This window comes from Rousettus aegyptiacus, unplaced genomic scaffold (assembly GCF_014176215.1).
Source record: "Rousettus aegyptiacus isolate mRouAeg1 unplaced genomic scaffold, mRouAeg1.p scaffold_m13_p_3, whole genome shotgun sequence".
Classification (NCBI taxonomy): Eukaryota; Metazoa; Chordata; class Mammalia; order Chiroptera; family Pteropodidae; genus Rousettus; species Rousettus aegyptiacus.
The window spans coordinates 121,387,060-121,414,400 of NW_023416306.1; the positions used below are offsets into that span (position 1 = coordinate 121,387,060).

The window sequence follows — 27,341 nt, forward strand, 5'->3', positions numbered from 1 at the left end:
TGTGGTAAAGGGGGTCAAATATGTGGTGACAAAAAGAAATCTAACTTTGGGAAGTGAATATACAGTGTACACAAATATATGCCTGACTGTTAAAATGTACAGCTGAAACATTGGATTTTGTTAACCAACAAATCACCATAAAAAAATAAATAATAAATAAATTTAAAAAAAAGAAAATAGAGGACATTATCAAAGGGCTACCACCCCAACAACACCAGGTCCACATAATGTTACAGAATTTTATGAAAATTTTAACACAGATCATTTTGATATTATATGAACTGTGCTTTAGAATATTAAAATAAGGAAAAAGCATTGTTTCTAAAGCAAATAAATCATTGGTAGCAAAGCAAACATTACTCTCAAAATAAACAGTGAAGATGGATGTGTCTAATACCAATGCACATATCTAAACAAAGCATTAGCAAACAGAATCTAGTAGCTCACTGAGAAAACAATTTAACAGAACAAGTGACATTTATTCCAAGAAACTGTAGATGATAACCAATAGAAAAGAGGGTAAAAAATTATGAACCAGATGTTCAGAGAAAAGGAAATGCAGTTAACTATTAAAAATATGAAACGATATTCAACCTCATTCACAATAACAGAAATTAACATTAGAATTATTTTGATATACCATTTTCCACATAGTTTTGTCGGTGATCAAAAACTCTGATAAAACATTGTGTTGGTGAAGGTGAGGGAAAGCCAGCACTCTTATACATTGGTTGTGGCAGATTAAATTGGTATAAATCCAAAGATCATAATTTGGCAATATTTATAAAATTACAAATTCATATACCTTTGGATTCAGCAATTTTATTTCTAAAAATAGAACCTGTTAGAGAGTATAGGACCTGTGTGAAATAATACATGTACACACGTTATTTTTGCTACATTTTCTTTACTAGCAAAATATTGGAAATATCCTGACTGTCCATTAGTTCTTCCTTACATAAATTACAGAACATTGATATAACAAAATACTATTTTATTATTAAAAAATTTAGGGAGCACTTTTTATTTTACTGGTCTAAAAAGATCTCTAAGATGTATTATTAGAAAGAAAGTTGAAAAACAATATGTATAATATGCTACTACCTACATAAAAAAATAGAGAAATATATTTGCTTGCATATATATAAATATCTCTAAAAGAATAAAAAACAGTGGGAACTCTGTGGTTGGGGGACCTGGATAAAAAGAAATTTTGCATCTTATGAATCTATTTTTTTAATGTCATGCTTAAGTATCTCAACTGGTCATAGTGGAAATCAGCCTTCTAGGAATGCATCATTTTTTAAAAGCATACACAATTTGAAATTAAAAGTAAGAATGAACTTTTATCACCTCCACACCTTAGTTATATCTGTCTTCTGAGCCAAGTTATCATGTACTTCACCTGTCAAAACAAAAATTGAGAATGAAAAATAAAGGAAATTGAAACTAGATTTAGACATTTATCTTTAAGGAATATACTCATTCATTAAAGTACCATTACTAGGTGCCATTATGAGTTCAAATGTCGACTTTGTAGAAGTGTTTTCAACTTGTAACCCTAGGCACTAGACTTATGGGGTATCACTTTGTAAGTTATATAAATATATAACCACTATGCTGTACACCTAAAACTAATATAATATTGCATGCTAACTGTAATTGAAATAAATAAAATTTTTTAAAAATTGTAACCTTAGACATGGAAATTACACCAAAGAGATATTCATATTTTCCCAAGATAGAACTAACATGCAGTATGCTTTTAAACAAAAAACAAAACTTGGAATTATGTTTTTCTGAAATTTTATCATTCTGTTGTTACGTTATCTATGAAATTTGCAAGAGGCAAACTTTGTCTTCTACTTTATCCCCACTGATGGGGAATCCAAAATTATATCTTAGAGAGACCAATTCTTGTCAATGCGAGAGCTTAGAGAGTACATCTTTGTCTGTCTTCGCGCAGGCCAGATACATCTGTGTAATATCAAGGTCAAGTTAGCATGTAAACTTTAAACAATGTCAGTGCCTTCTACAGTCAGAGAACATAGCCACTTATGTGCCAAATATTTAAAAATAACTTAGTATAAAGCCAATATGTGCTTATTATAGATATATTGGAAAATGTGAGACATTTACAGTAAAAATAAAAATCATTAACAGTCTTATCACCCAGATAATCAATATTTATAGAGGTGTTTTGGGGTAGATTGTGTGTGTGTGCATATATTTATCATACTGTTCATAAATTTCTGGTTCCCGCAGTTTTTCAAACACTTAAAATGTAAGAATTTCTCCTGTCATTAAAAGTTCTTTGTGAATCTAATTTTAAATGGTTGTATGATAACTCATGTAGCATAATTTATTTTAGCTTTTCCCTATCTAGAGGCCATTAAAATTTTTCTAATTTTTGCTTGGCACTTGCAGGTTTAATACTGTTTGCCAGGACTATATTTCTTGTAATAATTGTAAGAATTACTTACATCAATCCTGTGCCAGGCACTTACATTATCACTAATCTTTATAACAAGCTTGCCAGATGAAGATTTTCATTCCTGTTTTGTGGATGAATGAACTGAATAACTGAGTTCGAAGTAACATGACTAAAATTTAAAAGGCAACATACTGGATTTTTGAACCCAAGTATCTCTCTTTTCACTATACAATGCTATAATCAAAAAACACTAGACCAGCAATTATTGTTTTTCTGGGGCACAGGTCTAAATCTGAAATGCTGTGTGGATGCATGTGGGCAGAGTCCCTGAGCTAGTGAATGAAGTTAGTCAAGCAACTGGAATTTAAACCTCAAACTTGGGAGAAACATGGTGGAGTGAGAGATGTCCTCAAATCTCTCCTCTTGAAACAACAATATCTGAACATCCCAAACTCAACAAAAAACACTGAAACTGCACACCAGCACATTGGAGCTTGGGATCTGTGCTCAAGAGCTACCACAGGTCAGAACCCCAGGTGTTGGAGGTGGACTGGGAGAAATAAAGAAGCTGCCTCTCTCAGCCACCGGAGCTCTCTGTTGGAGGAAGGGGAGGGGAAAAGATGTGTCAAGTTCCTTGAACAGCCATGCCTGGGAGAGTTGTGAGTTCCACACAGCTGGCAGCAGGGCCCAGTCGTCAGGCCAGAAAGCAGAGACACAGCCACCAGAGATAAACAGTTGATTTTTATAGGCATAGTTGCAAAACTGAGGCTGAGCCTAGCCCTCAACCCAGGGGCCCCTCTCCCCATACCCTCTGAGACCGGTCACCGCGGAGCCCCAGGGGAATCTGAGCAAACACTACCAAAACTGTCACTAACACTGACAGGGACTGAGACTGAGGGTAGCGAGTGTGATTAAATATCTACAAGAAAATAAAAAGGCATTATATAAGGCAGGGATCCAAGAGGCTTAGACGCCACCTACTGGAAACCAAAAGAAAAGTGCCTTCTTTGCAGCAGGCTAAAGAAAGACTTTTATTTAATAAATCTTTCTAGTAATAAAGCAGAACACATTTCCATTAATGCCAAGGCAGAGAAATAGTCCATTAAACACCAGGAACAACCAGGGTAACAAGGCTCTCAGAAAGAAAAGGAAAAATCTCCAGAAAATGAGCTTACAGACATAGAAATGTGCAACTTAAAGGTCAGAGAATTCAGGATGGTACTTCTGAAAAAACTCAGTGAGTTCTGAAATGAGTCATATCAACAATTTCAGAACTGAAAAAAACACCTAGATGATCAGAGCAAGGAGATTGAAACCCTCGAAAAGAACAGAATAGTACTTCTAAAGACACACACACACACACACACACACACACACACACACACTACAAGAATTGAAAAGTGAAATAGCGTCTATGGCCGTGCCACCCTGAACAAGTTTGATTCTGTCTGATCTTGATAGCTAAGCAGGGTCAGGCCTGGTTAGTACTTGGAGGGGAGAGCACCAAGGAAGACTAGGTGCTGTAGGCATAAAAAATAAAAAATAAAGAATTGTAAGCTGACAAGATCCTTGCAATCTATTAGGTCAACCAAGGGTTGCCTTGACAAGAAAGAAAAGAGAAAGAAAGAAAGAAAGAAAGAAAGAAAGAAAGAAAGAAAGAAAGAAAGAAAGAAGAAAGAAAGAAAGAAAGAAAGAGGGAGGGAGGGAGGGAGGGAGAGGGAGGGAGGGAGGGAGGGGAGGAAGGAAGGAAGGAAGGAAGGAAGGAAGGAAGGAAGGAAGGAAGGAAAAAAGAAAAGTGAAATTGCAAGCTTGGGAAATAGAGTTGACAACCAAATGGAGGAAAAGATCAGTGATATCAAAGACAGAAATCTAGAAATAAATCAGAACGTAGAATTGAGAAACCAAAGAAAAAAAATAATGAAAGAGAAATTTAATAACTAGCTGATACCATCAGGAGAGGAAGTATAAGAAAAATGACCATTATCAAAAGTGAGGAAAAGGAGCAGGGGCTAGAAAGCATTTTCAGATAAATAGTTGGTGAGAATTTTCCAAATCTAAGGAATGAGCTGGAGCTTGGAATTCAAGAAGTCAACAGAACACCCAATTATCATAACCTTAAAAGGCCTTCGTCAACACACATTGCATTAAAATTATCAAAAATCAATGACAAAGACAGAATTCTCAGGGCAGCCAAGGAGAAGAAAACAGTAATTTATAAAGGAAAACCCTTTAGATTAACCTTGGACTTCTCAGCGCAGACTTTACAAGACAGAAAGGAATAGAATCAATTATTTCAACTATTAAGTGAAAGGAACTACCAGCCCAGAATAATGTATCTAAGCTCTCCTTTAGATATGAAGGAGAAATTGAGACCATTCCAGACATACAAAATTTGAGGGAATTCTCCACTACGATGCCTGCACTACAGGAAATACTGAAAAGGGTCAGATCACTGAAAACAAAATGACAAAAAAAATACATAATAAGGAGTAAGGTTGCTATCAGACAAATAGAAGCAAAGGAGTGCAACCCTTACTAAGAACAGGGCATTATAAGCTTAATAATAAGAAGAGAATTGCAAGATAGTAATGAACATTCAACATACATAGGGACGAACTGAGACAACAATTGAAAAGGGGATTCAAAGATTCAAATTTGAAAAGGGAAATAGAGATAAGGCAAGCACAGAAGAAAATAGATGACTGTGTGTGTGTGTATATATATATATATATATATATATATATATATATATATATATAACTAACCTTTATATAGTTGTAATGGTAACCACAAACCAAAGATTAAGAACTTAAGTATATATTATAAATCAAGAAGAACTAGAAGGAAAACCCACAAAAGTCAACCAAAATAAGGAAAACAGAAACACAAAGACAAGAAAGCAATGAAAACACTGAGCTACCAGAAAGCAAAAGATAAAATGGCTATAAGAAGACCTCATATTTCAATAATCACCCTAAATGTTAATGGACTGAACTCGCCAATAAAAAAACAAAACCTAACCATATGCTGCCTAGGAGACACTTCTTAGATCCAAAGACAAATATAGACTCAAAGTGAGAGAGTAGAAAATGATATTTCAAGCAAATGGCATTCAGAGAAAAGTGAGAGTAGCAGTACTAATATCAGATGAAATAGACTTCAAAATAAAAAAGGTAAAGAAAGATTCTGAGGGACACTTCATTATAATAAAGGGAATCATGCACCAAGAAGACATAACACTTATTAATATCTATGCTCCCAATCAGAGAACCCTGAAATATGTAAAGAACTAAAGGAAGAGACAGACCAAAACACTATCATAGTAAGGTACCTAAATACCCCACTATCAGATATGGACAGATTATCCAAACAGAAAATCAGTAAAGAAATAACATCTTTAAATGACACATTAGACCAACTGGACATAATTGACATTTACAGAGCCTTCCATCCCAAAACAGCTGCCTATACATTCTTCTCTAGTGCACATGGAACATTCTCAAGAATTGACCATATACTGGGACACAGAGATAGCCTCAGCAGATATGATGTTTGAAATCATACCAACCATATTTTCTGATCATAATGCTTTGATACTAGAGATCAACTGCAAAAAGAAATCAGGAAAAACCACAAATACATGGAGATCAAACAACATGCTACTGAAGAATAACTGAGTCAGAGAAGAAATAAAAAGAGAGATCAAGAGATACATAGAAACAAATGATAATGATAGTACAACATAGCAAAACTTTGGGGACATGGCAAAAGCGGTCATAAAAGTTCATATCATTACAGACCTATCTCTAAAAACAAGAAAAAGCCCAAATAAATAACCTAATGCTTCATCTTTAAAAAATTGAAAAGGAAGGACAAATGAAGCCTAAAGTCAGCAGAAGGAAAGAAATAATTAAAATCAGAGCAGAAATAACTGAAATGGAAAACAAAAAGAAAATAGAAAAAATAAATACAACAAAGAGCTGAAAAAGCCCTAAAGAAAAAAGAGAAAGGACACAAACAAAATCAAGGATGAAAGGGGAAATTACAACTGACATCGCAGAAATACAAAGGATCATACAAGAATATCATGAAAAAGTATATAACACCAAATTTAATAACCTAAAAGAAATGGACCAGTACTTAGAAAAATACAGTCTTCTGAGACTGAATCAAGAAGAACTGGAAAATTTAAATAGACTGATCAGCAGTATGGAAATTGAAACAATCATCAAATCCTACCAAAAAGTAAAAGTCCAGGACCAGATGGCTTCACCAGTGAATTCTACCAAACATTCAAAGAAGATTTAATACCTATTCTCCTCAAACTCTTCCAAAAAATCAGAGGAGGCACTATTTCCAAATACATTTTATGAGGCCAGTATTACTCTGATACCAAAACCTGGTAAAGATAACACAAAAAAAGAAAACTACAGACCAATATCTCTTATGAACACAGATGTGAAAATCCTAAATAAGATACTAGCGAATAGAATACAGCAACACATTAAAAAGATTATACACCATGATCAAGTAGGCTTCATCTTAGGAGCACAGGGATGGTTCAACATACGCAAATTGATTAATGTGATACACCAATTAAACAAATTAAAAAATAAGAATCATATGATCATATCAATAGATTCGGAAAAAGTCTTTGACAAGATACAGCATCTATTTATGTTTAAAACGCTTAACAAAATCGGTATAGAAGGAAAGTTCCTTAACATAATAAAGGCCATATATAACTAACCCTCAGTTAACATTATACTTAATGGTGAAAAATGAACAAACCTTCCCTGTAAGATCAGGGACAAGACGAGGCTGTCCACTATTGCCACTGCTATTCAATACAATATTGGAGGTCCTAGAGAATACAATCAGGCAAGAGAAAGATATAAAAGGCCTACAAATAGGAAATGAAGAAGTCAAACTGTCACTATATGTGGATGACATGATTCTCTATTCAGAAAACCCTAAAGACTCCATAAGAACACTACTAGAAACAATAAGCAAATACAGTAAAGTTTCTGGATACAAAATCAATGTTCAAAAATCCACAGTGTTCCTATACTCTAATAAAAAAGTGTCAGAAAAAGAAGTGGAAAAAATAATTCCTTTTGCAATTGCAACAAAAAGAATAAAATGTCTAGGAATAAATCTGATGAAACATGTGAAGGACCTATATAATGAAAACTAGAAGACCCTATTAAAGGAATCAAAGAAGATACAAAGAAATGGAAAGATATTTCGTGTTCTTGGATTGGAAGAATCAACATAGGTAAAGTGACCTTATTATCTAAAGCATTTTACAGGTTTAATGCAAACCCCATCAAAATCTCATTGGCATTTTTTAAAGAATTAGAACAAAAAATCGTCAAATTTGTATGGAACCACAAAAAAACCCAAATTGCCAAAGCCATCCTGAGAAAAAAGAATGAGGCTGAAGGCATCACTCTGCCCAACTTCAAATTATACTACAAAGTGACAGTAATCAAAACGGCATGTTATTGGCAGCAAAACGGACCCACGTAGCAGTGGAACACAATTGAGAATCCAGAAGTAAACCCATATTTATATGGGCAAATAATTTTTGACAAAGAAGCCAAAAACATACAATGAAGAAAGGAAAGCCTCTTCAATAAATGGTGCTGGGAAAACTGGAAAGCCAGCTGCAAAAGAATGAAACTAGACTGTTGTCTATCACCACACACAAAAATTAACTCAAAATGGATTAAGGACTTGAATATAAGACCTGAAACAGTAAAAAGCATAGAAGAAAACATAGGAACAAAACTCATGGACCTTGGACTTAAAGAGGATTTTATGAATTTGACCTCAAAGGCAAGGAAAGTAAAAGCAAAAATAAATGAATGGGACTACATCAAACTAAAAAGCTTCTGCTCAGCAAAAGAAATCTTCAGCAAGGTAAAGAGATAACAATCCAAATGAGAAAATATATTTGCAAGCAATGCCTCTGATAAGAGCCTAATATCCAAAATATACAAAGAACTCATATGACACAATAACAACAAAAAAACAAACAATCCAATCAAAAAATGGGCAGAGGACCTGAACAGACACTTCTCCCTAGAGGACATACAAATGGCCAACAAATATATGAAAAGATGCTCAACATCGCTAGCTATTAGGGAAATGCAAATCAAAACCACAGTGAGATACCATCTCACACCTGTTAGAATAACTATAATCAACAGAAAAAATGATAAGTAATAACAAATGTTGGAGAGGATGTGGAGAAAAAGGAAGCCTCCTACACTGCTGGTGGTACTACAAATTGCTACAGCCACTATGGAAAACAGTACGAAGGTTCCTCAAAAAACTAAGAATTGATCTACCATATGATCCAGCAATCCCTCCACTGGGTATTTATCCCAAAGAATTGAAAACCCATATCCAAAAATATATTTTCACATCGATGTTCATAGCAGCATTATTCACGGTGACCAGGACATGGAAGCAAATGAAGTGTCCTACAATAGATGATTGGCCAAAGAAGCTGTGATACGTATATACAATGGAATATTACTCAGCCATAAGAAGAGATGAAATGCTGCCATTCGTGATGACATAGATGGCCCTCGAGATAATCACGCTAAGCAAAATAAGCCAGACAGAAAAAGTTGAAGATAACATGATATCACTTATATGTGGAACATAAACCTAAAAGCAACGAATGAACAAGACAAACAAACAAAGACTCATGGATATGTACTGTAGACTGGTGATCATCAGAGGGTGAGAAGTGGGAGGAGGAGGGAGGTAGATAGGGTATAGGGGGTCAAATATGTGGTGACAGAAAGAAATTGAACTATGGGAAGTGAATACACAGTATAAATATATATATGCCTTACTGTTAAAGTATACAGCTGAAACATTGGATTTTGTTAACCAACATCATCATAAAAAATTAATTAATTAATAATTTTAAAAAATTAGAGTCCAATGCAACATACGTGTAGATTTTAAGAGTATCAAAAATAATGATTTATTTTTCTTTTCAATATTCCCATACACCAGGAATTTTAGTATAAAAATAAAATATTTGCATGAAATAAATAAATAAATAAATAAATAAATAAATAAATAAATCTCAAACTCACTGCAGTAATATTCCAGTCATTACTCCATTATGCAGGAACTCTAATAAATGATAAAAACAAACCAAAACTGTGTCTTTGTTAAAAAATGGTCCCCTCAAAGAAAATCCATTTTTAGTGTTGGTGATGGGAGTGAAGAAAAATTAAAGAGATTTAAGAAAAAAATAATTCTGAGTCAGAAATAGAAGATTTAGATAAATCAAAGTAGACTGTCAAAATTTCCCAAGGCCTGGGTTTATGGTATAAATAAGACCTACTTGTCTGAAAACAAGAAAAAGTGTTTCTGAAACATTCCGTGAGTGCTTTAGTAAGAGTGTACTGTAATGATGTCATAAATGTATCATAAATTATTATAGCATATAAATTCAACATTTAAAAAAATTATTTAAATATTTCAGTTACTCCTGCGTTTTATGAAGGAAATTACAACTATCATGGGATTTGTAAATTTGTAGATTCACAAAGATCTTGGGATATATACTTTGTGAAAATCAAGGGTCATCTTTAAAAATAGTCCTGTGACAAAGATCTCTACAAACAAATCTTGGTTCACATGTCTGATAATCTCCTTAACATTATTTCCTAGAAGTGATACTATTATTATTATTATATTATAAATATGTGTCATGGCAAAATAAACCAAAAGGACCCCCAAATCCAAGATATCTCCATTACTTTAAATTTTTCCCATTTAAACTACTCTTTGGATTAAGTCAGTATTTTTAGAAAGCCTTTGAAATAATGTCAAAAAAATCTTTTTAGGGAAAAGTTTTATGTTATTTACCAGTCATTATGACAGTGATATAAAAAAATGCACATTCAAACTGAGGGTTTGTGGACGTACAGATGGAAAATTATCTGGTCCACTACCAGAGAAGGGAGAAAGGTAAAGAAGAGGTGAGGAAACTATGGTGACCAGGGGTTGAGTTGGAAGAGAAGATCAAAAGACAGGAGCGTATAAAAATAAACTTTTTATATTCTTAATTTTGTTCAAGATCAAATCTTGCTTTAAATTATTTGGCAGTGTGTGAACTTTCCCATCAGAAGACAAATGGAAGTTTTTCCTATCTTTCTTGGATTTTTTTTTTACTTCCTAAAATTTCTGTATTGAGAAACTAGACACTCAGAATCCAGTAAAGTAAAATTGAAAGTCCAGAGGAACCAAACAGAAACCTTCTGCAGAGCTTCCATGCTCTCAGCAGAAGGAACTGTCTGCTAAATGACCGAAGTCAGGGTGATAAGACTAATATACAAATAGAATGCTTGAAAATCCAAATACAGAGCAGGTAATCTGACAAAAGCATATGAACAGGAACTGGATATTGATGAAATAGCTTGTCTGGTCATTCAAAGTAGCCCTCTACGGTGTAAATTCTCAGGAAGGAATAGTAAATTCTCTCAAGCACAGGCACTAACATCAATTTGAGGGCTTTCTGGGATATGAGTCTATTAATTACCACAGAGCAGAATCACACAGTTGGAACACGGAAGGGAACCTCAGACAGTATCAAATCTAAGCTCCTTCTCTACCCATGAATGGTCACAAATCCAAAGTTTCATCTAAGTTATTCATCATTCATCCAACAAATATTTAATGAGCGTTTATTATGTACCACAAACTATATTATATGCTGGTGGTGCCCATATTAACAAGAATCCTGGTGATGGTTTGAAGTTTTTAATTAAAAAAAAAGAGGATTGCTTATTTTTAAAGGACAATTAAGAATATCATTAAGAAAAAGCAACCATTTCCCTTACCGTAGATTCTCCCATTAATGGAACATTTTTTAAAAGTCATGATGTTTTGAGTGAGGGTGCCCGTTTTGTCAGAGAAAACATACTCAATCTGGCCCAGTTCCTCATTAAGCGTGGTTGTCCGAGCTTCAGCAGGTGTTGCTTTCCCAGAGTAATACATCTTCCGATCCCAGTTTATAAAATAACTGTGTCCCAGACGAATTACTTCCACACTTTCATTCATTAAAATGAAAAAACAAAAAATAAAAAACAAAACAAAACATTTCATCAGTTTCAAATCATCAAAGCTTTGCCAAATTAAGAAGTCCGCCAGTCTTCAGAGTTCAGAAGAAAAATTTGATGCTCTTCCCCTAGGTCCTAGTCACCTTCAGAAGCATCTCAGCAGAGCCTGTTCATAAATAATCCTGTCATTTCTTCGCAGCACCAAGGAACAATAAGCCGGCTTTGCATAAAGCCTTAAGGATTGTTCCATAGTTCTCTATTTACATTGAACGGGCCCAGCAAAGAAGATTTCTAATGTAGCATATAAATTGGCATTTTTCCTATCTCTTAGGAGAAACTGTTATTAAAGATGCTTGTCAGAGGTCTGATCTAAAGAAATGTGTTGCAGACTTACTTTCCAATACGTTGTTTGATGTGGCTTCACTTTCCCCGAAGAGGTAGAAAGCAGTATCTCCATGATGCACAAAAAAAACTATAATACACATCGAGTGAAAACAGGGATGTGTTGTCATTATTACTCTGACCAATTACTAGGACAAGAGCATTGTCTCATGATCTGGTGGTGATTAATGACTTTCCAAATCTGGAAATGGAATTTCTGTAGCCAAAGGCATAAACTTTTTCAATCTTTGTCATACATGAGACCAAATCATTTTCCAAAAAGGTTATAACGACGTAAGTTTTTACCATTAGATTATTGAAAAGTATTTGCCAAGTCAAATGCATTTTATTACTGTTTACTGCATTTCTTTTTTTATCAGAGAGTGGAACATTTTTTTCCAAATTTCATTGCCCAGTTGTATTTCTTCTCAGAATTATTTAATTGTGTTATTTGCCTATTTTATTTTTTCTATTCATATATTTGTACATTTCTTATTTATTTTAAGAACTATATATAATATATACATATTACATATATAATTTATTTAAATATGCCACCTAATTTATCATTTGCCTTTTAATTTTGTTTTCACTATTTTTGGCTACCGAAGTTTCTTCTTTGTAATTAATCAAATTTATCCATAGTTTATAGTTCCTGTTTATAGATTCTGTTTGGGAGTTTTGCTTAGAGAGGCCTTCCTTATGCTGAGATTACATATATAAATATCTATATTATTTTTCTATTTCTTTATTGATTTTTTCTACATTTAATTATTTATCACAATTAGAATTTCTTGAAGTATGATGTACATATGAAGAGCTAATTTTCATTTATATCAACAGAAAGTTTTTCATCATTATTTGTTAAACAATGAATTCTTTCCCCTACTGTGTTGGGCTGTTTCATGTCACGCATGAAATATTTTCCTCACTAGAATCTATTTTAGGGATTTTAATTTTGTTTCTTAACGTGTCACTTAATGCATCTCTTGATTTCACTATGTAGCTTCAAAAAATTTGGCAATACCTAGGAAGACATAAGAAAACCATATTTACTTTTTTTTCAAAAATTCTTAACTATAATCGCTTATTCTTCATCTAAAATCAACATATTCATCTAAATAAACTTTAGAATCAATGTATTAGCTTCCTCATAAAACTTATTTGATATTTTTATTAAGTCTATGTTAAACTCTTAATTATTTGAAAATAACTTCAAGAAGGATAAATCTTTCCACGTATTCAATTTTGAAAAGTACCTTTATTGGTAAAGAGTTTTAGTTTAGTCTTGTTTTGCTTTGTTTTTCACATAGTTCCTCACCATAGCTTAATAGAGTCATTCCTGGACATTATATCTTTTTATTAATGGAATAATTTTTTAAACTGTTATTGGCTTTAAGGAAAGCTTTTTAATATTAAAAGCTTTTTAATATTAAAAATATGATTATGTGACAAAATCAGACATTTAAGTGAATTATCTTAGAGTTCTACAGCATCATTCTTTTGGATTTTCCAGATTTATAATTGCATTGTCTATGCTTTTCCTTTCTAACAGGTTTATTTCAGTTTCAGTTTAAGGTCTCATTTTATTCATTAATATTTCAGTTGCATGTCTTAGTATAAAGGACATCTAGAATAGCACAAAATAGGAATGGTAATAGCAGGGATCCATAGCTTATTTCTGATCTTAATGGGAATTAAGTCTTGGTTTTCTCAGTTGTAAACTGAGAAAATTGGCAGCAGTCTGTTATGCTAGCTCTGAACATGCCCCCTTGAAGACAAAAGATAGCACCCAATTGCTTTCTGGGCATTAAATTCTATTCTAGTTCCATAAATATATGACATATCTATTTAAGTGGTGTGGTGTCAGTTCATCCTCTAACAATTATATATGGTAACAGTTTTTATCCCTAAACTAAAAATCACACGGTGACTTTGTAGAATCATAAGATATAAAAATAAATGTCATACTCTGAATGTATTTATTTATAATTGCCCTGTTATGGTTTACTCTTCTGTATCCACCCCCTCCACACATACTTCCTTGTAAGTTACTTTGTAGTTGTTCCAATTCAGCTTTGTTTTCCTTATTCCATCATTCAAAAAGCATTAGTACATATGGACCAGGCATAGTGCTTAACCTGTCAAAGGTAGTCGATCAGTGTCACATGAATGAATCCTGGCCCTCTATTCCCTAATCTCATCAATAAGGACATTAAGACCTACAGAGGTTAAGTGACTAAATCTGGATCACACAAATAATTAGCCACAGAGCCAAGAATAGAATTCAAGTATTTGGTAAAGCCAATGCAGACCTTACCTTAAGAATGCCATGAGAATGGCATTATGTAGATAATATATAAATCACTTGAATTTTTCATTTACCTGAAAGTAAAGTAGCTCACTGAAAACTCAAAGCAAAATGAATGGAACAGAATCTGATCCTTCCATGTTGCAGTACAAACCAATGGAAATATTCTAAATTAGTTTGAATTCTTAGACCTTAAAATAGTCTGTAGAGAGGAAGGGCATCCTTTTTGTTTGGGAAAAGAGGATTTAAAGGAGTCACAGTGAAAGCTTCAGCAGTTTGTTTTATAACAAAGAAAAAGAGACAAGCGTTCAGGGTCAGCATAATCAAGCTGCTCAACATTTTCTGCCTGAACACTCAAAGAGCAGGGCTCATGACAACTCCCATTCCATAGCAAAACAAGCAACATGGAAATGAGTTTCTGTTGCTTTGAAGCTATTTCCTTAGGAGTACAACAGTTGCATTTTTTAAGATCATGTATTAAAAATCTGTAGCTGGGTATATTTTAACACTACAGTTAAACAAGTTGGCAAAATAGAAATATCCTACCAACATCAACATCCTTTGCTCACAGAGAATTGTTAACCATTCAAAGTAAATTTTGCACTTTTATTCTAAAGTGACATATGGCACTAATTTATTCTTTATACCTATTCAAAAGCTTAATGGAAGCTCCTGTAGGAGGCCTTTATATCTCCAAACAGAGTACCTGGGAGTTCTCTTTTCCTAGGTCTCAGTCTTGAGGACTGAGTACCTAAAATACCTCAGAATGCTGTTTCCCCCAAGTTGAGATCAGAAACACTGTTCTCATCTGGTGAGAAAAAGACTGACGTTTATCTTCATCAATACCACACCTCACCAACAAATAGAGAACTCCAGCCTCTTTTTTTTTTTTTAATCTTGATATCTTTACTGGTTAATAAATCACACACAGCTTAGGCATGGAGGGAAGAACACTGCGCCACATGTCAGTAGACTTGGGTTTGGATCGTGGTTATGTACCTAATCAGCTCCGTGATCCTGAGTAAATCATCTCATTTGTGAAGAAAGTTCAGCAATAACTACTTCATAAGAGTGTTAGGATACATAAATGAGATAAAATATGTAAAAGCACTTTATATAAAATACAAAATGTGATCTAAAGGTACGGTAGTATTATTTGGAGCAGAAAGAAATTCAGAAAACAACTATTTTAATCCCCTCATTTTACTGAGAAGCACATATTTGACAGAAAAAGTAAGGCACAGAGAAGTCAAGTACTTTCTCTAAGGTCACGTAGCTATTAGTGGCAATGCCAAGACTAGAACCTGGGTTTGAACTATTCCAAACAGATTTTCTTTCCACCACTGCAGGGGACACATTAGAAGAAAAAGGAATGCTAACCTAGGAATCTAGCTTTGGTCTCTAAAAAACCACCCTTTCATATCATTAAATGAAAAATGCCAATGTACTTTAAAGAGTGTATACAGAATATACTTCCTTCATGAGGACATATATATCTGCACATGTACTGATGGTAAGCCACTATGAGCATTTATTATTCATTTAGGACATAAAAGGAAAGCTATAAAAGCTGACCATAGCTGTTCTGGCAAAGAACAGGATTTACTACAGACTTTATAATTGGATACAAGCATGAGAGGTCCTTGGAATCAAAGACAAGCCAGTAGGATACAGTTTAAATTGAGCCCACTCTGACCACAGTTCCAGAAGGCTCAAAGCAATTTGTGGTGTTGTGGCCACATGCCACTACTTCAAGTCAATTTCCCACAACTTGACATTTTAGTTTCCTGACCGCTATCTAAAACAAGGGTGGATTTTGTACATTAAACTCCCCTTGCTTCATCACAGCTAGAGTTTAAGAAAGAGACAAAAAGAAGCTCATAAAAATTAGTAGAGATTTAGAGCTGGTGATTCTGTGTATTGTTAAAATACCGGTGATGAGTGAAGTCAAACAACCAAGTCTCAACTTGGCTCCAGCATCTCTGGGACAGTCTGGCTCAGTCTCAGTAGGATTAGGATCAAGAATATCTCAGGTCCAATTTCTAAGTCTTATCAAAAACACACGTGCATGCACACACACACACACGCATGCACAGCTCCTTCATGTAGTGTACTCATTTGTAGTTAAAAATAGTAACAGAAAAAATTAATATTCATTATGCTCTTATAATGTATCAGGCATTCTTTTAAGAGCATTACATGTTTATTTAGTCCTCATACAATCTATTAAGTAGAACAATTATTTTCTCTATTTTTAAAACAAAAAAACTGAGTCACTGAAAGGTGAGATAACGTGCCCAACATCATGGAGCTAGTAAGTGTAGAATAGGATCTGAACCCATACATCTGGAGCCAGACTAGTGGCAGGGAGGCACCATCGCCATAGATCTCTTCAAATATTCTTTATTTACTACCCAACATTAATTCTAATTGACCAGGCCAAATGAGATTATATTACAGTCTAATTGACCAGGCTGAATGAGATTATATTACAGTCCATATAGTCCAAAGAAAAACATTCCTGAGAAAAGGAATAGAATCGTGAAGAAAAGAAAATGCATTTATTGTAATTTGAAAATGAAAAAGTTAAACAGATTAAACAGCTTAGCTGCCTCATTTGTAACAGATGTGGCAGATCATAAGCAAAGCAAGACATCTATCTCACAGTCGTAGTTTTAAAACAAACAGAATGATTACGCAAAACGAAGGCTTTTGATGAAATGGTTTCATTAAAGTATAAACTCTCATCTTACCTCACATACAATGAAATGGGTACAACTGTATTGAGAATAATAATATATGACCAGAATGTTAGGAATCCTGAGAATACAGGGTTCTTCTCTCTTTCATTCCAGAAAAGGAATGTTCTGAATTGGTCCCCAACTTGACTCTCCCAGATTGAATTTCCTATTCCAAGAATAATTCCCAGGCACACCAGAAACCCAAATATCTGAAATGAGAATAGAAGTCTGGTTAAGCTTAACCTGAACCCAAAATTAATCATATCGACACAGTATAATTACACTTCTAACTCCAAGAAACTGTCATTTAAAAAGCAAGTTATATAAAGTTCTTTTTATTTATCATTAATCAAATGAGTAAAATTTAACATTATTATGTGAGGAACTCAGCTATTTTACATACATTTTCTCAATTCTCCCATTAATTCTGAAATAGGAACAATCTTACACTTGACTGGTCAAAACAAAACAAAATAAAATGAAAACACAGGAAAATGATCTAACTTGTCCACAGTACAAAGCTAATAACTTTACATCCTTGATTCATGACGAGTGCATATGTTTAAGTGGCCTAAGTAAATATATGTCCTGATGTGCCCTGGTCAGATCCAGTTTATATCTATTTTTTAGGTGTGATATTAACAGTGTTTACCCTTCCACCTTCAAAAATGTCCTGTTTAAATAATAAGTTATATGATCACACAAGGCACAAAAACCAAAGAAAGAAAATATCAATGACAAAGAACTGTCTCAGACTAGTGAAATTTGTTGGCTATGGATCTAGCTGTACAATACTTGCTCAAGGTCAATAAGAAAGATAAAAATTAATTTAAAAAATTTATGACATATGCCTACCTTTTGAGAAAAGAAAAAAAAGTAGGAAACAACTTGAAAATTAGTGAACTCTTACATTGATATTAGTATTAATACTAGCAAAGCAGACATTTTGGAGGTATAGTCTGAAACTCCAGCTTTAAAAAGTAAGGACACAAAGTTGGTAAACATGGTAAGATTGAGCTAAACATGGTGTTCAGGGGACTTTGCTCTGCTAAGTGCCACACTGTGATATGAGCTGAGACCAGCCACTGTTGAGGAAGGAGTAGGGCTTGGTAATAGGAATATATTTCTCTCCTATTTCTTTTCTCTTCCAATAAAGAATATTCAGATGTTCTGGGACTGCTCTCTGCTTTTTTCTCTTATAATAGACACATAAGGAGAACAAAATAGGCACATAAAAAGACAAAGTTTAGGGAAAGCTGATTTAAAGTATATTAGAAAACAATCTATTAGAGAAAAGTAGAACTGTGAATTCCTGAAATTCTACCAATGTGGTACTTGTATTACACAGCATCCTCTTTCTTTCAATAGCTGAAACTACAAATGATTTTTACTGAATTTCTTTAAGAGCACTAAAATTGGCGATACTTGGTACTAAGTGCCTGAATTTAAAGATAGATTTGGCTTCTAATTTCTCAATGGATCATCCGATTTTCTAATATGAAAAACCTGAGACAGTCCCTGCTTTACAACCAGTAATTTTACTCCATAGTGGATAGATATACAATCCCCATACAATACCTAGCACTGGCTCAGGGCCATTTAAATTGGGGATTCCGAAAGGCGGGGTACAGACTCCTTCTGGGCATGTTCCCTTGGTCCCATGGACTCTGACCCAAAAAGACAGGTACAGAAGAAGAAAAGCCCAGGTCTCAGAGTGATACTGAAAGTAAAACAATGAGCCTGGACACTATTTTGTACCCAAAAAGAGTTCATTTCCATCTTTCCTTATCTACTATTATATATCAATTAAATAGATAGATAGATAGATAGATAGATAGATGATAGATAGATAGATAGATAGATAGATAGATAGATAGATAGATAGATAGATAGATAGAGATAGAGATAGAACTATAGATATTGAGCTCAGATTTTATAATTGTTTGTGAGTCTGTGATGGGGCAGGTGGGGAAATATGGTTCAAAGTCATTGTCCTCATATTTCAAAGTCAATGTCCTCAAACTTAACCCCTAAATAAGGAGGCAAACAATATTACATGAAAAATCAGATAACAACCAGATCCACAGCTTGAGGTAGCAATAGACTAACTGATGATAGAGTAGGATACAAAGAATATCTGACTGGTTTTGGTAAATGGGTGACAGAGGAAAGCATTTCAAAAAATTCAGAGGAGAAAAAAATATCAGAGGAAAGAGTTATCATGGACTAGGAAGTTTAGTAGCTTTCATGAAGGAGAACTGTGACAGGTCCGAGGATTCATAAGCAAAATTGGCTACATAATTTTCAGGGCCTAGCACAAAATAAAAATGTGTGACTCCCCCATTGTTCAAAATGTATCAAAATAATTTCTGCATAGCAACGGAAGAGCAAAAACAAATGTGAAGTCTTTCAGTCTTGCCCGTAAGCTATGTAGAAAGGATATGATCAAAAGTAAGACAGCAGAAAGACGAAACTACCTTAAAAATTATGTTTTGTTTTTCAAAAACAAAGCGTTGGAATATGGAGAACTTGCAAGGCCATGAAGTCTCCATAAGCACCAACCTACCTCTCATAAGAAACTCTACCCATAGTTGAGAAATCATAATCTGGAAAGTAGAGAGCCTTATAACTGGACACAAAATGCAAAATCCTCAAATATAAACTACACAAGGCAAACATAAATCTCTGAAAAAATTCCTAGCAATACATGAGAAATATATTAAGGTAACAATGACTAATGATATTACCTAACTTTGTTATAGTAACTTACCCATAGCACTAGAGTATTCATCAGTCTATCAATGCTTGTCCTTTTAAATTTTGTTTTACCACTGTTCTGCATTAGTTTAGTGTCAGGACCTGCAAAAGAAAAAAAAAATTAAATAACAATTTTGAAATGTGATGAAGTGGAAGTGGTGAAGGAGGAGAAATTCCTACTGGCATCGAATATTCCTGAAAAGAAAAGAATATATTTCTCAAAGTAATTCAACTTTTACTAAGAGCAAGCAAAAGCCTTTATTAAGCTGTATATAATTCTCAACTGGTGGCTTAGCAACAACTCTAGAAACCATAGGAGAGTTGATCTCCTTTGAACAGGATAAATCCAAACAGAACTTGTAGCTGAAAGGTTTAAGAAATGCTATTTTTCAATAATCTGTGTACGGATATGCTTGCAGTCTGAAGCTGTTCAAAAAAATTAAATCGCAAAGTAAGGAATAATTTGAAAATGTTAAAAAGAATGCAGTAATAAACATAATTCAGAACACTAAAGTTAAAAATGGAAAGTTAAAATAAAAAATCAAATTCTGGATCTGTTTTCCAAAAAGATTTTAGGTACCTTTAATGAAAAAACCAGAATAACTCCAAACAGTACATGAGCAAGTAATTTAATCCTTTATTGTGTATTACATACTGTGTATATAATATATACTTTATGTAAGGGCAACAATTGTCTTAAATCTTATGTTAGATTTACTTTAGGTAAATAAATATGTTATCTCATGATATATTTACTATAATATATTTGACATATTTGATATATTTACAAGTGTGTTGTTCAAGGATTTCTAATATTATTAACTGCTTTAGAAGTAGAATATGTAATGGTTAACAAAGGAGAATATTAGAATATATTGCTAAGGAAATTCTTTGTGGACAAAGAAGACGCTAAGTAGAGGCAATTGAGTTTTGATTGTATGACTTCTCTAGTGTTCCCTCTCCACATCATCTTCCCATGATTATTATCAATTCATGCAGCCATTTAATATGGGAAGAGAGGGGAAATGAAAGAAAGAAGAGAAGGGAGGCACACATGAAATTTTGTGCCATTCTACAAGTCAGGGAAGGATGAGAACATCCTTAAAGACTTTCATTTACAAATTGAAAAAGACAAATTGAACCAAATATTGAGTCTCAGAATAATAATTCACTGTCTCGAGTTAGAAATTGTACCCTAGTGTCCTATTCTCAGCCACTGCTGTGTAAAGAAGGCCACCCACATTTTCTCAGAATTGTTTATTAAATTCATATGGGCACTGAGGGTGGGAAATATTTCTTTTATAGTAAAGATTATAAAGGGCAAATAAAGATTGTGATTGCTAAAAGCTGAAATATTGACAGACCAGTTTTGTGTTAAAAATTTACATTTCTTGGGCCTCCATACACACAGAGACTAGCAAAGTATCTGCTTGATGGATTTTTAAGCATTTATTTAAATGCATCCACAGGGGTTGATATACACATCTCTTCTTTCCCCTATAGCCACTGTTCTCTTGAAAGAATTTTCTCTACTCAGTAGCCCTTGTTTCCTCATCTCCCATTCATTACTTCACCTAGTTTCTGGGCCAATCACTTTACCTAAACAAAACTGGTGTTATCATCAATATTCTTCATACCTTCTTTGCTCTTTAAGCAGCCTCTGACACTGTTGACCATTCCACCCTTTTGAAGCACATGCTTCCCTTAACTTCTGTGTTGTGATGTCCTTCTGCTTTTCCTCCTACCTCTTTGGTACCTCTCTCTTTGTCTTCCATGATGCTCACTCTTCTCTACGCAGCCATGAAATATTGAGATTCATTAAGACTCAGGCATAGGCCATCTTTTCTTCTTTATCAATCTACCTTCCGTGGGCAGTCTCATCTAAGACCACAACTCCAATTACCGACTATAGGCCAAATGTATATTTCCAGCTCAGATTGCTCCTCTGAGCTCTAAAAATGCATATATTTAAATCTATATCTTTAATTGCCTATATTATATTTTCATATGAATCTGCTTAAGCACTCCCTCACCCCTGACTCCAATGGTCCTTGTCTAGCCTAACTTGTGATCTTCAGATATATGTCCAGCCGTATTCTCTATGTTCCAGTGTTCTTTATTTCAGGCACCATCATTCATCCAGTTGTGAAAGCTGGGAGATACCTAGGAGTCTAGTCTATCTCCACAACTCCCACTCTAATCCAAAGTATCAACACCTCTCAAATAGACTATAATAAAAGCCTAGTTACTTTGTTTCCCCGTACCCACTCTGCTCTGAAATCTAATCAATATATTTTCTTCTTTCCCACCACAATCATACATTCTTTTTTAATTTATTTATTTTAATGTTTCAAGTATACAGTACATTGGTTAGACATCTATAAAGTTCAGTTGATCCCTCCGTCTCCTGACCTTCTATCTAGCCAACATATTAATGCTAACTGCATTCCCTATGCCATGCTCCCTATCCCTGTGACCATCTATCGGCTATTAATTTGGTACTTCTTTAACCCTTCGCCACATTCTCCCGGCCCTCCAACCCTTCCTCCCCTCTGTCCATCACCAAATTGTCTACTATTTTTGTGAGTCTGTTTTTGATTAGTTTGTTCTTTTTATTTCTTAGATTCTGCATATAAGTGAAATCATAAATTATTTATCTTTCTCTGTCTGACTTAAATACTTTCTAGGTCCATCAAAGGAATATCTTTTTCCATCCCCTTCCTTTTAGTCTGTATGTGTCTTTTAATCTGAAGTGAGTCTCTTGTAGGCAGCATGTAGGGGTCTTGTTTTCTTATCCATTCAGCCACTCTATCTTTTAGTTGGAGCACTTAATTCTTTTCCATTTGAGGTACTTATTGATAGGCATGTAGTTGTTACCATTCTTTATTCCTGTTTTTGATACATGCTTTTTCTTCTTAAAGAAGTCCCTCCAACATTTTCTGGAACACCGGCTTAGTGGTGATAAATTCCTTTAGCTTATTTCTGTCTGGGAAGCTCGTTATCTGTCCTTCAATTCTAAATGATAGCTTTGCTGAATGAAATATTCTTGGACGTAGATCCTGGGGTCTTCATCCTGTTGAATATTTTGTGCCAAGCTGTTCTGTCCTGCATAGTTTCTTTTCAGAAATCAGCTGTCAGTCTAATGGGTGTTCCCTTGTAGGTAACGATCTGCTTTTCTCTTGCTGCTTTTGATATTCTTTCTTGTATTTAAACTTTGGCATTTTAATTATGATGTGTCTTGGTGTGGGCCTCTTTGGATCCCTGGTTTTTGGGGTTCTATGAGCTTTCTGGCATTGTATGTCCATTTCCTTCACCAGGTTAGAGAAATTTTCCATCATTATTTCTTCAAATAGTTGTTCAACATCTTGTTTTCCTTCAGGTATGCCCATCAGATGGATATTTTGACCTTTAATAGTGTCCCATATGATCTTTAAATTATTTTTATAGTCTTGGCATCTTTTTTCTTGCCATTCTGATTGAGTGTCCTTAGCTTTCCTGTCCTCTAGATAAGGCATGTGATCCTCTTCTTTATTCACTTTGTTTATTCCTTTGTTTATTCCATTTAATATACTTCTCATCTCAGATAATGTGTTCTTCATCTCAGACTGGTTCCTTTTTATAATTTCAACTTCAATTTCCATTTTTATGTTTTTTGTCTCTTTGTTGAAGTTCTCACTGAATTTATCTACACGTCCCAAAAGTTCATTGAGCCTCTTTATAACCAGTATTTTGAACTCTGCACCTGTTAGATTACTTGGCTCCATTATATCTGGATCTCTGTTCTGTTTTCTCATATGGTTTCTGCTTCTTTGTCTTCCCATTGTGGCTGCCTTTCCATGTTTATTTCTAAGTACTAAGCAAAGCTCCTAAGATTCCCAGTTTTATTAGTGTGGATTTGTGAAGTAGGTGTCCTGTGGCACAGTCCTGAGAGAGGTTCAGCTGCAGGCCAAATTTAGCTCAAGCTTCTGCCCCTCCAGGGCCACGTGTTAAAATTCAGCAAGCAATCCACAGATGCTATGCTTATAGTTGCCTCACAAGGCCACACCAGAAACTGAGGCCAGCTGCCTCCAGTGTAAGTCTAGGCACTGCTCAGCAAGGAGCACCTGACTCACTGAGAATATGCCTGGATGTGGCTTGGGTGGGGCCACCGTTAGGGGAGGTGGGGTTTCAGAGAATCCTCTGGGCAGAGCGACCTCTGTTCTCTAGTTTGATGATGACTCAGTTATGGCAGTGCTCTGTCCACGCACTGAGAAGGGTGAGGGCTCAACAGGGAGCAATGAATACCACTAGCACTTCTGTACAGAGTAAGTCTCACTTCAGTCCTCACTTTGACAGTGTTTCCCTGTAATTCCCTGGTGCTCCCTGCACACAGCTGAATGGGCACTGGTGTTCCGAGTGAGCACTTCTGTCATCGCGAAAATCTGCTCATGACCCCCTCCACGCACGCGCGTCAAGCAATGTCTGCCCACGTCCTCAATCTTTACATTCTTTCCAGGACCTGCTATTTACCAACTTTACAAACACTGTAGTCAAGAGTGAACCTTTCAAATTTAACGCGTAAACACATACCATCTGTTTGAAAACTTGCAATGGCTTTCTAATGCTCTTAGGATCAAGACCAGAACTCCTGATACAGACCACAAGGTCCTACATGGCCCTGCCCCTATGTATGTCTCCAGGCACATGTCTATCTCTATCCTCCATGCTCTCCACGTTTCATACTGGCCTGCTTAAGATTTTTTTTTTTTTTAACCTCACTATCATCATTCCTGCCACAGGTCCTTTGTCCATAATGTGCCTTTTAGCTAACTTGCTTTTTCCCTTCACAGTTCTGCAGTATATACTCTTGTAAGGCTATATTCTTTTTTTTTTTTTTAGAGCACTTATTTCAGTCTGAAATTATTTATTTATTACTACAATTATTGGAGATTAATGTCTCTTGTCTCCTACCAGACTCAAAATCATGTAAGCGAAGAAACTGCATTTGTTTCATTCATGTTCTTAATCACAAATGAGTAATTAGCATAGTCCCTGACACATAGTAGGCACTCATTAAATAATTGTTTAATGACTTCATTAATTTATTAATCATCTGCTGTATTTTAGGCCATGTACATATTTGCTTTTCAATTATTATCTCAGCTAATTCCTAAAACAAGCCAATAAATTAGGTACTATTATGCTTAGTTTACTAATAATAAACCTGAGGCTTAAAAAATTTAAGTAACTTGACTGCGATTTCTTGTCTAGTAGGTATCAGAGCCAGAATTTGAACCCAGATACAGCTACCTCTAAAGCTCTTAACGCTTATTTTAAAAACTATATGAAATAGTCCATTAACTCACTAATTCACTGACTCATTCAATTGACTTATATTTAAGACTATGACTCATTCAGAGTCCAAACAGGAAATAGATGACACATTGAGCAAGGATAATTGAAGGAAGGTTTATTTATAAAGGGACTCTAAAAAGTGAACATAGGGGTAGAGGGGAGGCAAAAGGTTAATGCAATAACCAAGGACTTAGTAGCAATCGAGACATTTCCATGTAAGCCAAAAGGGAGGAATGAGGGGAGAGAGTGCTTACTGGACCCTAAAGGAGAGAGGTATGTAGAGTTTGCAGCCTTTAGAGGAAGAGCGACTCTATGTTGAGGGACCTAGCTAGCCTAAAATGATTATACAGAAGGTAGTCTGGAGGAATAAATCGATCTCAGTGTTCTTTCTCCCTTTGATCTCTTCCCAGGGATCTCTAAGGACAGAGCCAAACTAAAAGCCTAAGGTTCAAGGAAATCTATTAGTGTAAATCATGCAAGTCAGCCTCCCAGGGCAGAGAGAAGAATGGAAAAGGGTGACAGTAGACCCGGAGGGGCAACTAAAGACAGCCAGCACAAAAACCTACTGTGCACCAGTGCTGACTCCTGTGTGGAGTGGTGTCTCCTCAAATGGATAAGACTTTACTCTCAGAAATAAGACCTTCACCTCTCTTGAGCATAAAAGAAAAGTCTTTAACCAGGGAGGCATGGCGTGGCTGTTATCAGACCCTCATAAATTATAAATTTGTAAAGTAAACCACGTCTGTCTCATCTACATTCCTTGTACAATCCTCAATTTAGGTATAATTACAGTAATAATACAGAAAGAATAGTTAATAATTCATTTTAAATAACTTTCATAAGATCTAGGTATTCACCTAGAACTAGTTCCCCAAATTAGCTGTCTCAAAACTTTAGGCTTCTGAGACATGATCCGTTCAGCTTTGACACCGACGAAACCAACCATTCCTCTGCCTGCCAGCATTCCAGTTAAGCTTTCTATTAACATTTGTGCCCAGACCAAAGTCAATGCAGACATGCTCTGCTTTACAAATATCTGCCTCATGAAGGTTCCCTGCCAGGGAACAATCAGGCCACATCACAAAAGAAGAGGATGTTCCCTCACTTCCCCTTGCCAAGATCCAAAGAGCAGTACATTTCCCCAAATATCAGTGTATGGAGCAGGCAATGCACTCTGAACTGACGCTGAAAGAAAGGAGAAGCAGGGAAAGAAGGAAAATAACATTTGTCAAGCATCCGTTTCCATGTGCATTGTCTCACTAAGCTTTCACAATGACTGTCTGATATACTTATTATTATCCCCATTTATAGCAGAGAAACTAAAGCTTACGAAGTTTAAGAAACCGAGGCCTAGCTTCCTACAGCTGGTAAACAAATCTGAAGCCAGATCTATCTGTCCAATCCAAATTCTGTGAACTTTCTGTTTTACTGCCTTAGAGGGAGACCATTTCAATTTACCACCCCACTTCTTTCTATGTAGGAGAATTTTTTCCATAGAGCTAACTTTATGAAGAAAAACTTGGACCCTGAATGGCTCACAGCAGCTGTCCTAGCTTAACATGCCGTCACTGAACCATAATCCTGAATTAGTCTTTCCAAACAATATCACACAAATGCAAACAAAATTTTGGGCTACAGCCCATTTGTAGGATGAAGCACTCACATTTCTGTGATGGCAGGGAGCAAACCAGGAGGGTCCTTTCCATCAGAGGACCTTCAAGAAGTCTCCCCTTTATTAAGTAGGAAGATAAACGAAGGGTAATTTATAGGCTTGGCTCTCTTTTTCTCAGTGCAAGAACAACACAAATAAAGAAATATATGATCATGGGTTTATTTCCCTCACAACAAGAATGAAAGCATCTGATGAATTATAAAACCAGATTCATTCCCAGATAAAAGCACGTACAGTGTCTCATTTCTAGGGATTTCCCAAGTCCTTTCAATGGCAATGCCCCAAGCAGCAAAAGCCTTACTAACACCAACAGCTGAGAGTATTTAGGAAGAATTGGGAGGACTTTTCTAGGTTTGGAACCCTTCTAAGTCTTTAATGAACATTTTGTTGTTGTTGAGGAAAGACAGTTAAGAAAAACATTCCATTTTTTGATTGCACATATAGTCAATGGACCCAAAACACATCTTAATTTGGTGTCACAATAAACAGGATTTTTAAAAATCAAGGGCTGGCAGTTGAAGCCATGACTACAATCTGAGTGGCTTTAGGAAATGGTGCTACTGTAAGCTTACTTAGCAAAGGAGTGTCACCTTGGGCTCATAAAGTAGAGAACGAA

General features: G+C 35.1%; 1 protein-coding gene across 6 annotated transcripts in view; it reads right to left on the reverse strand.

Moving 5' to 3' along the window:
• ATP8B4 (ATPase phospholipid transporting 8B4 (putative)) overlaps positions 1 to 27,341 on the reverse strand; it is a 192,596-nt gene that overhangs the window by 64,973 nt on the left and 100,282 nt on the right. For all 6 annotated transcript variants that reach the window (XM_016128585.2, XM_016128590.2, XM_016128584.2 and 3 more), the window contains 4 exons: positions 19,733 to 19,821; positions 16,975 to 17,171; positions 11,311 to 11,519; positions 1,362 to 1,405 (listed from right to left, as the gene is read on the reverse strand). In XM_016128585.2, coding sequence (XP_015984071.2) covers positions 1,362 to 1,405; positions 11,311 to 11,519; positions 16,975 to 17,171; positions 19,733 to 19,821 — 539 coding nt within the window. The remainder of the gene's footprint in view (positions 1 to 1,361; positions 1,406 to 11,310; positions 11,520 to 16,974; positions 17,172 to 19,732; positions 19,822 to 27,341) is intronic.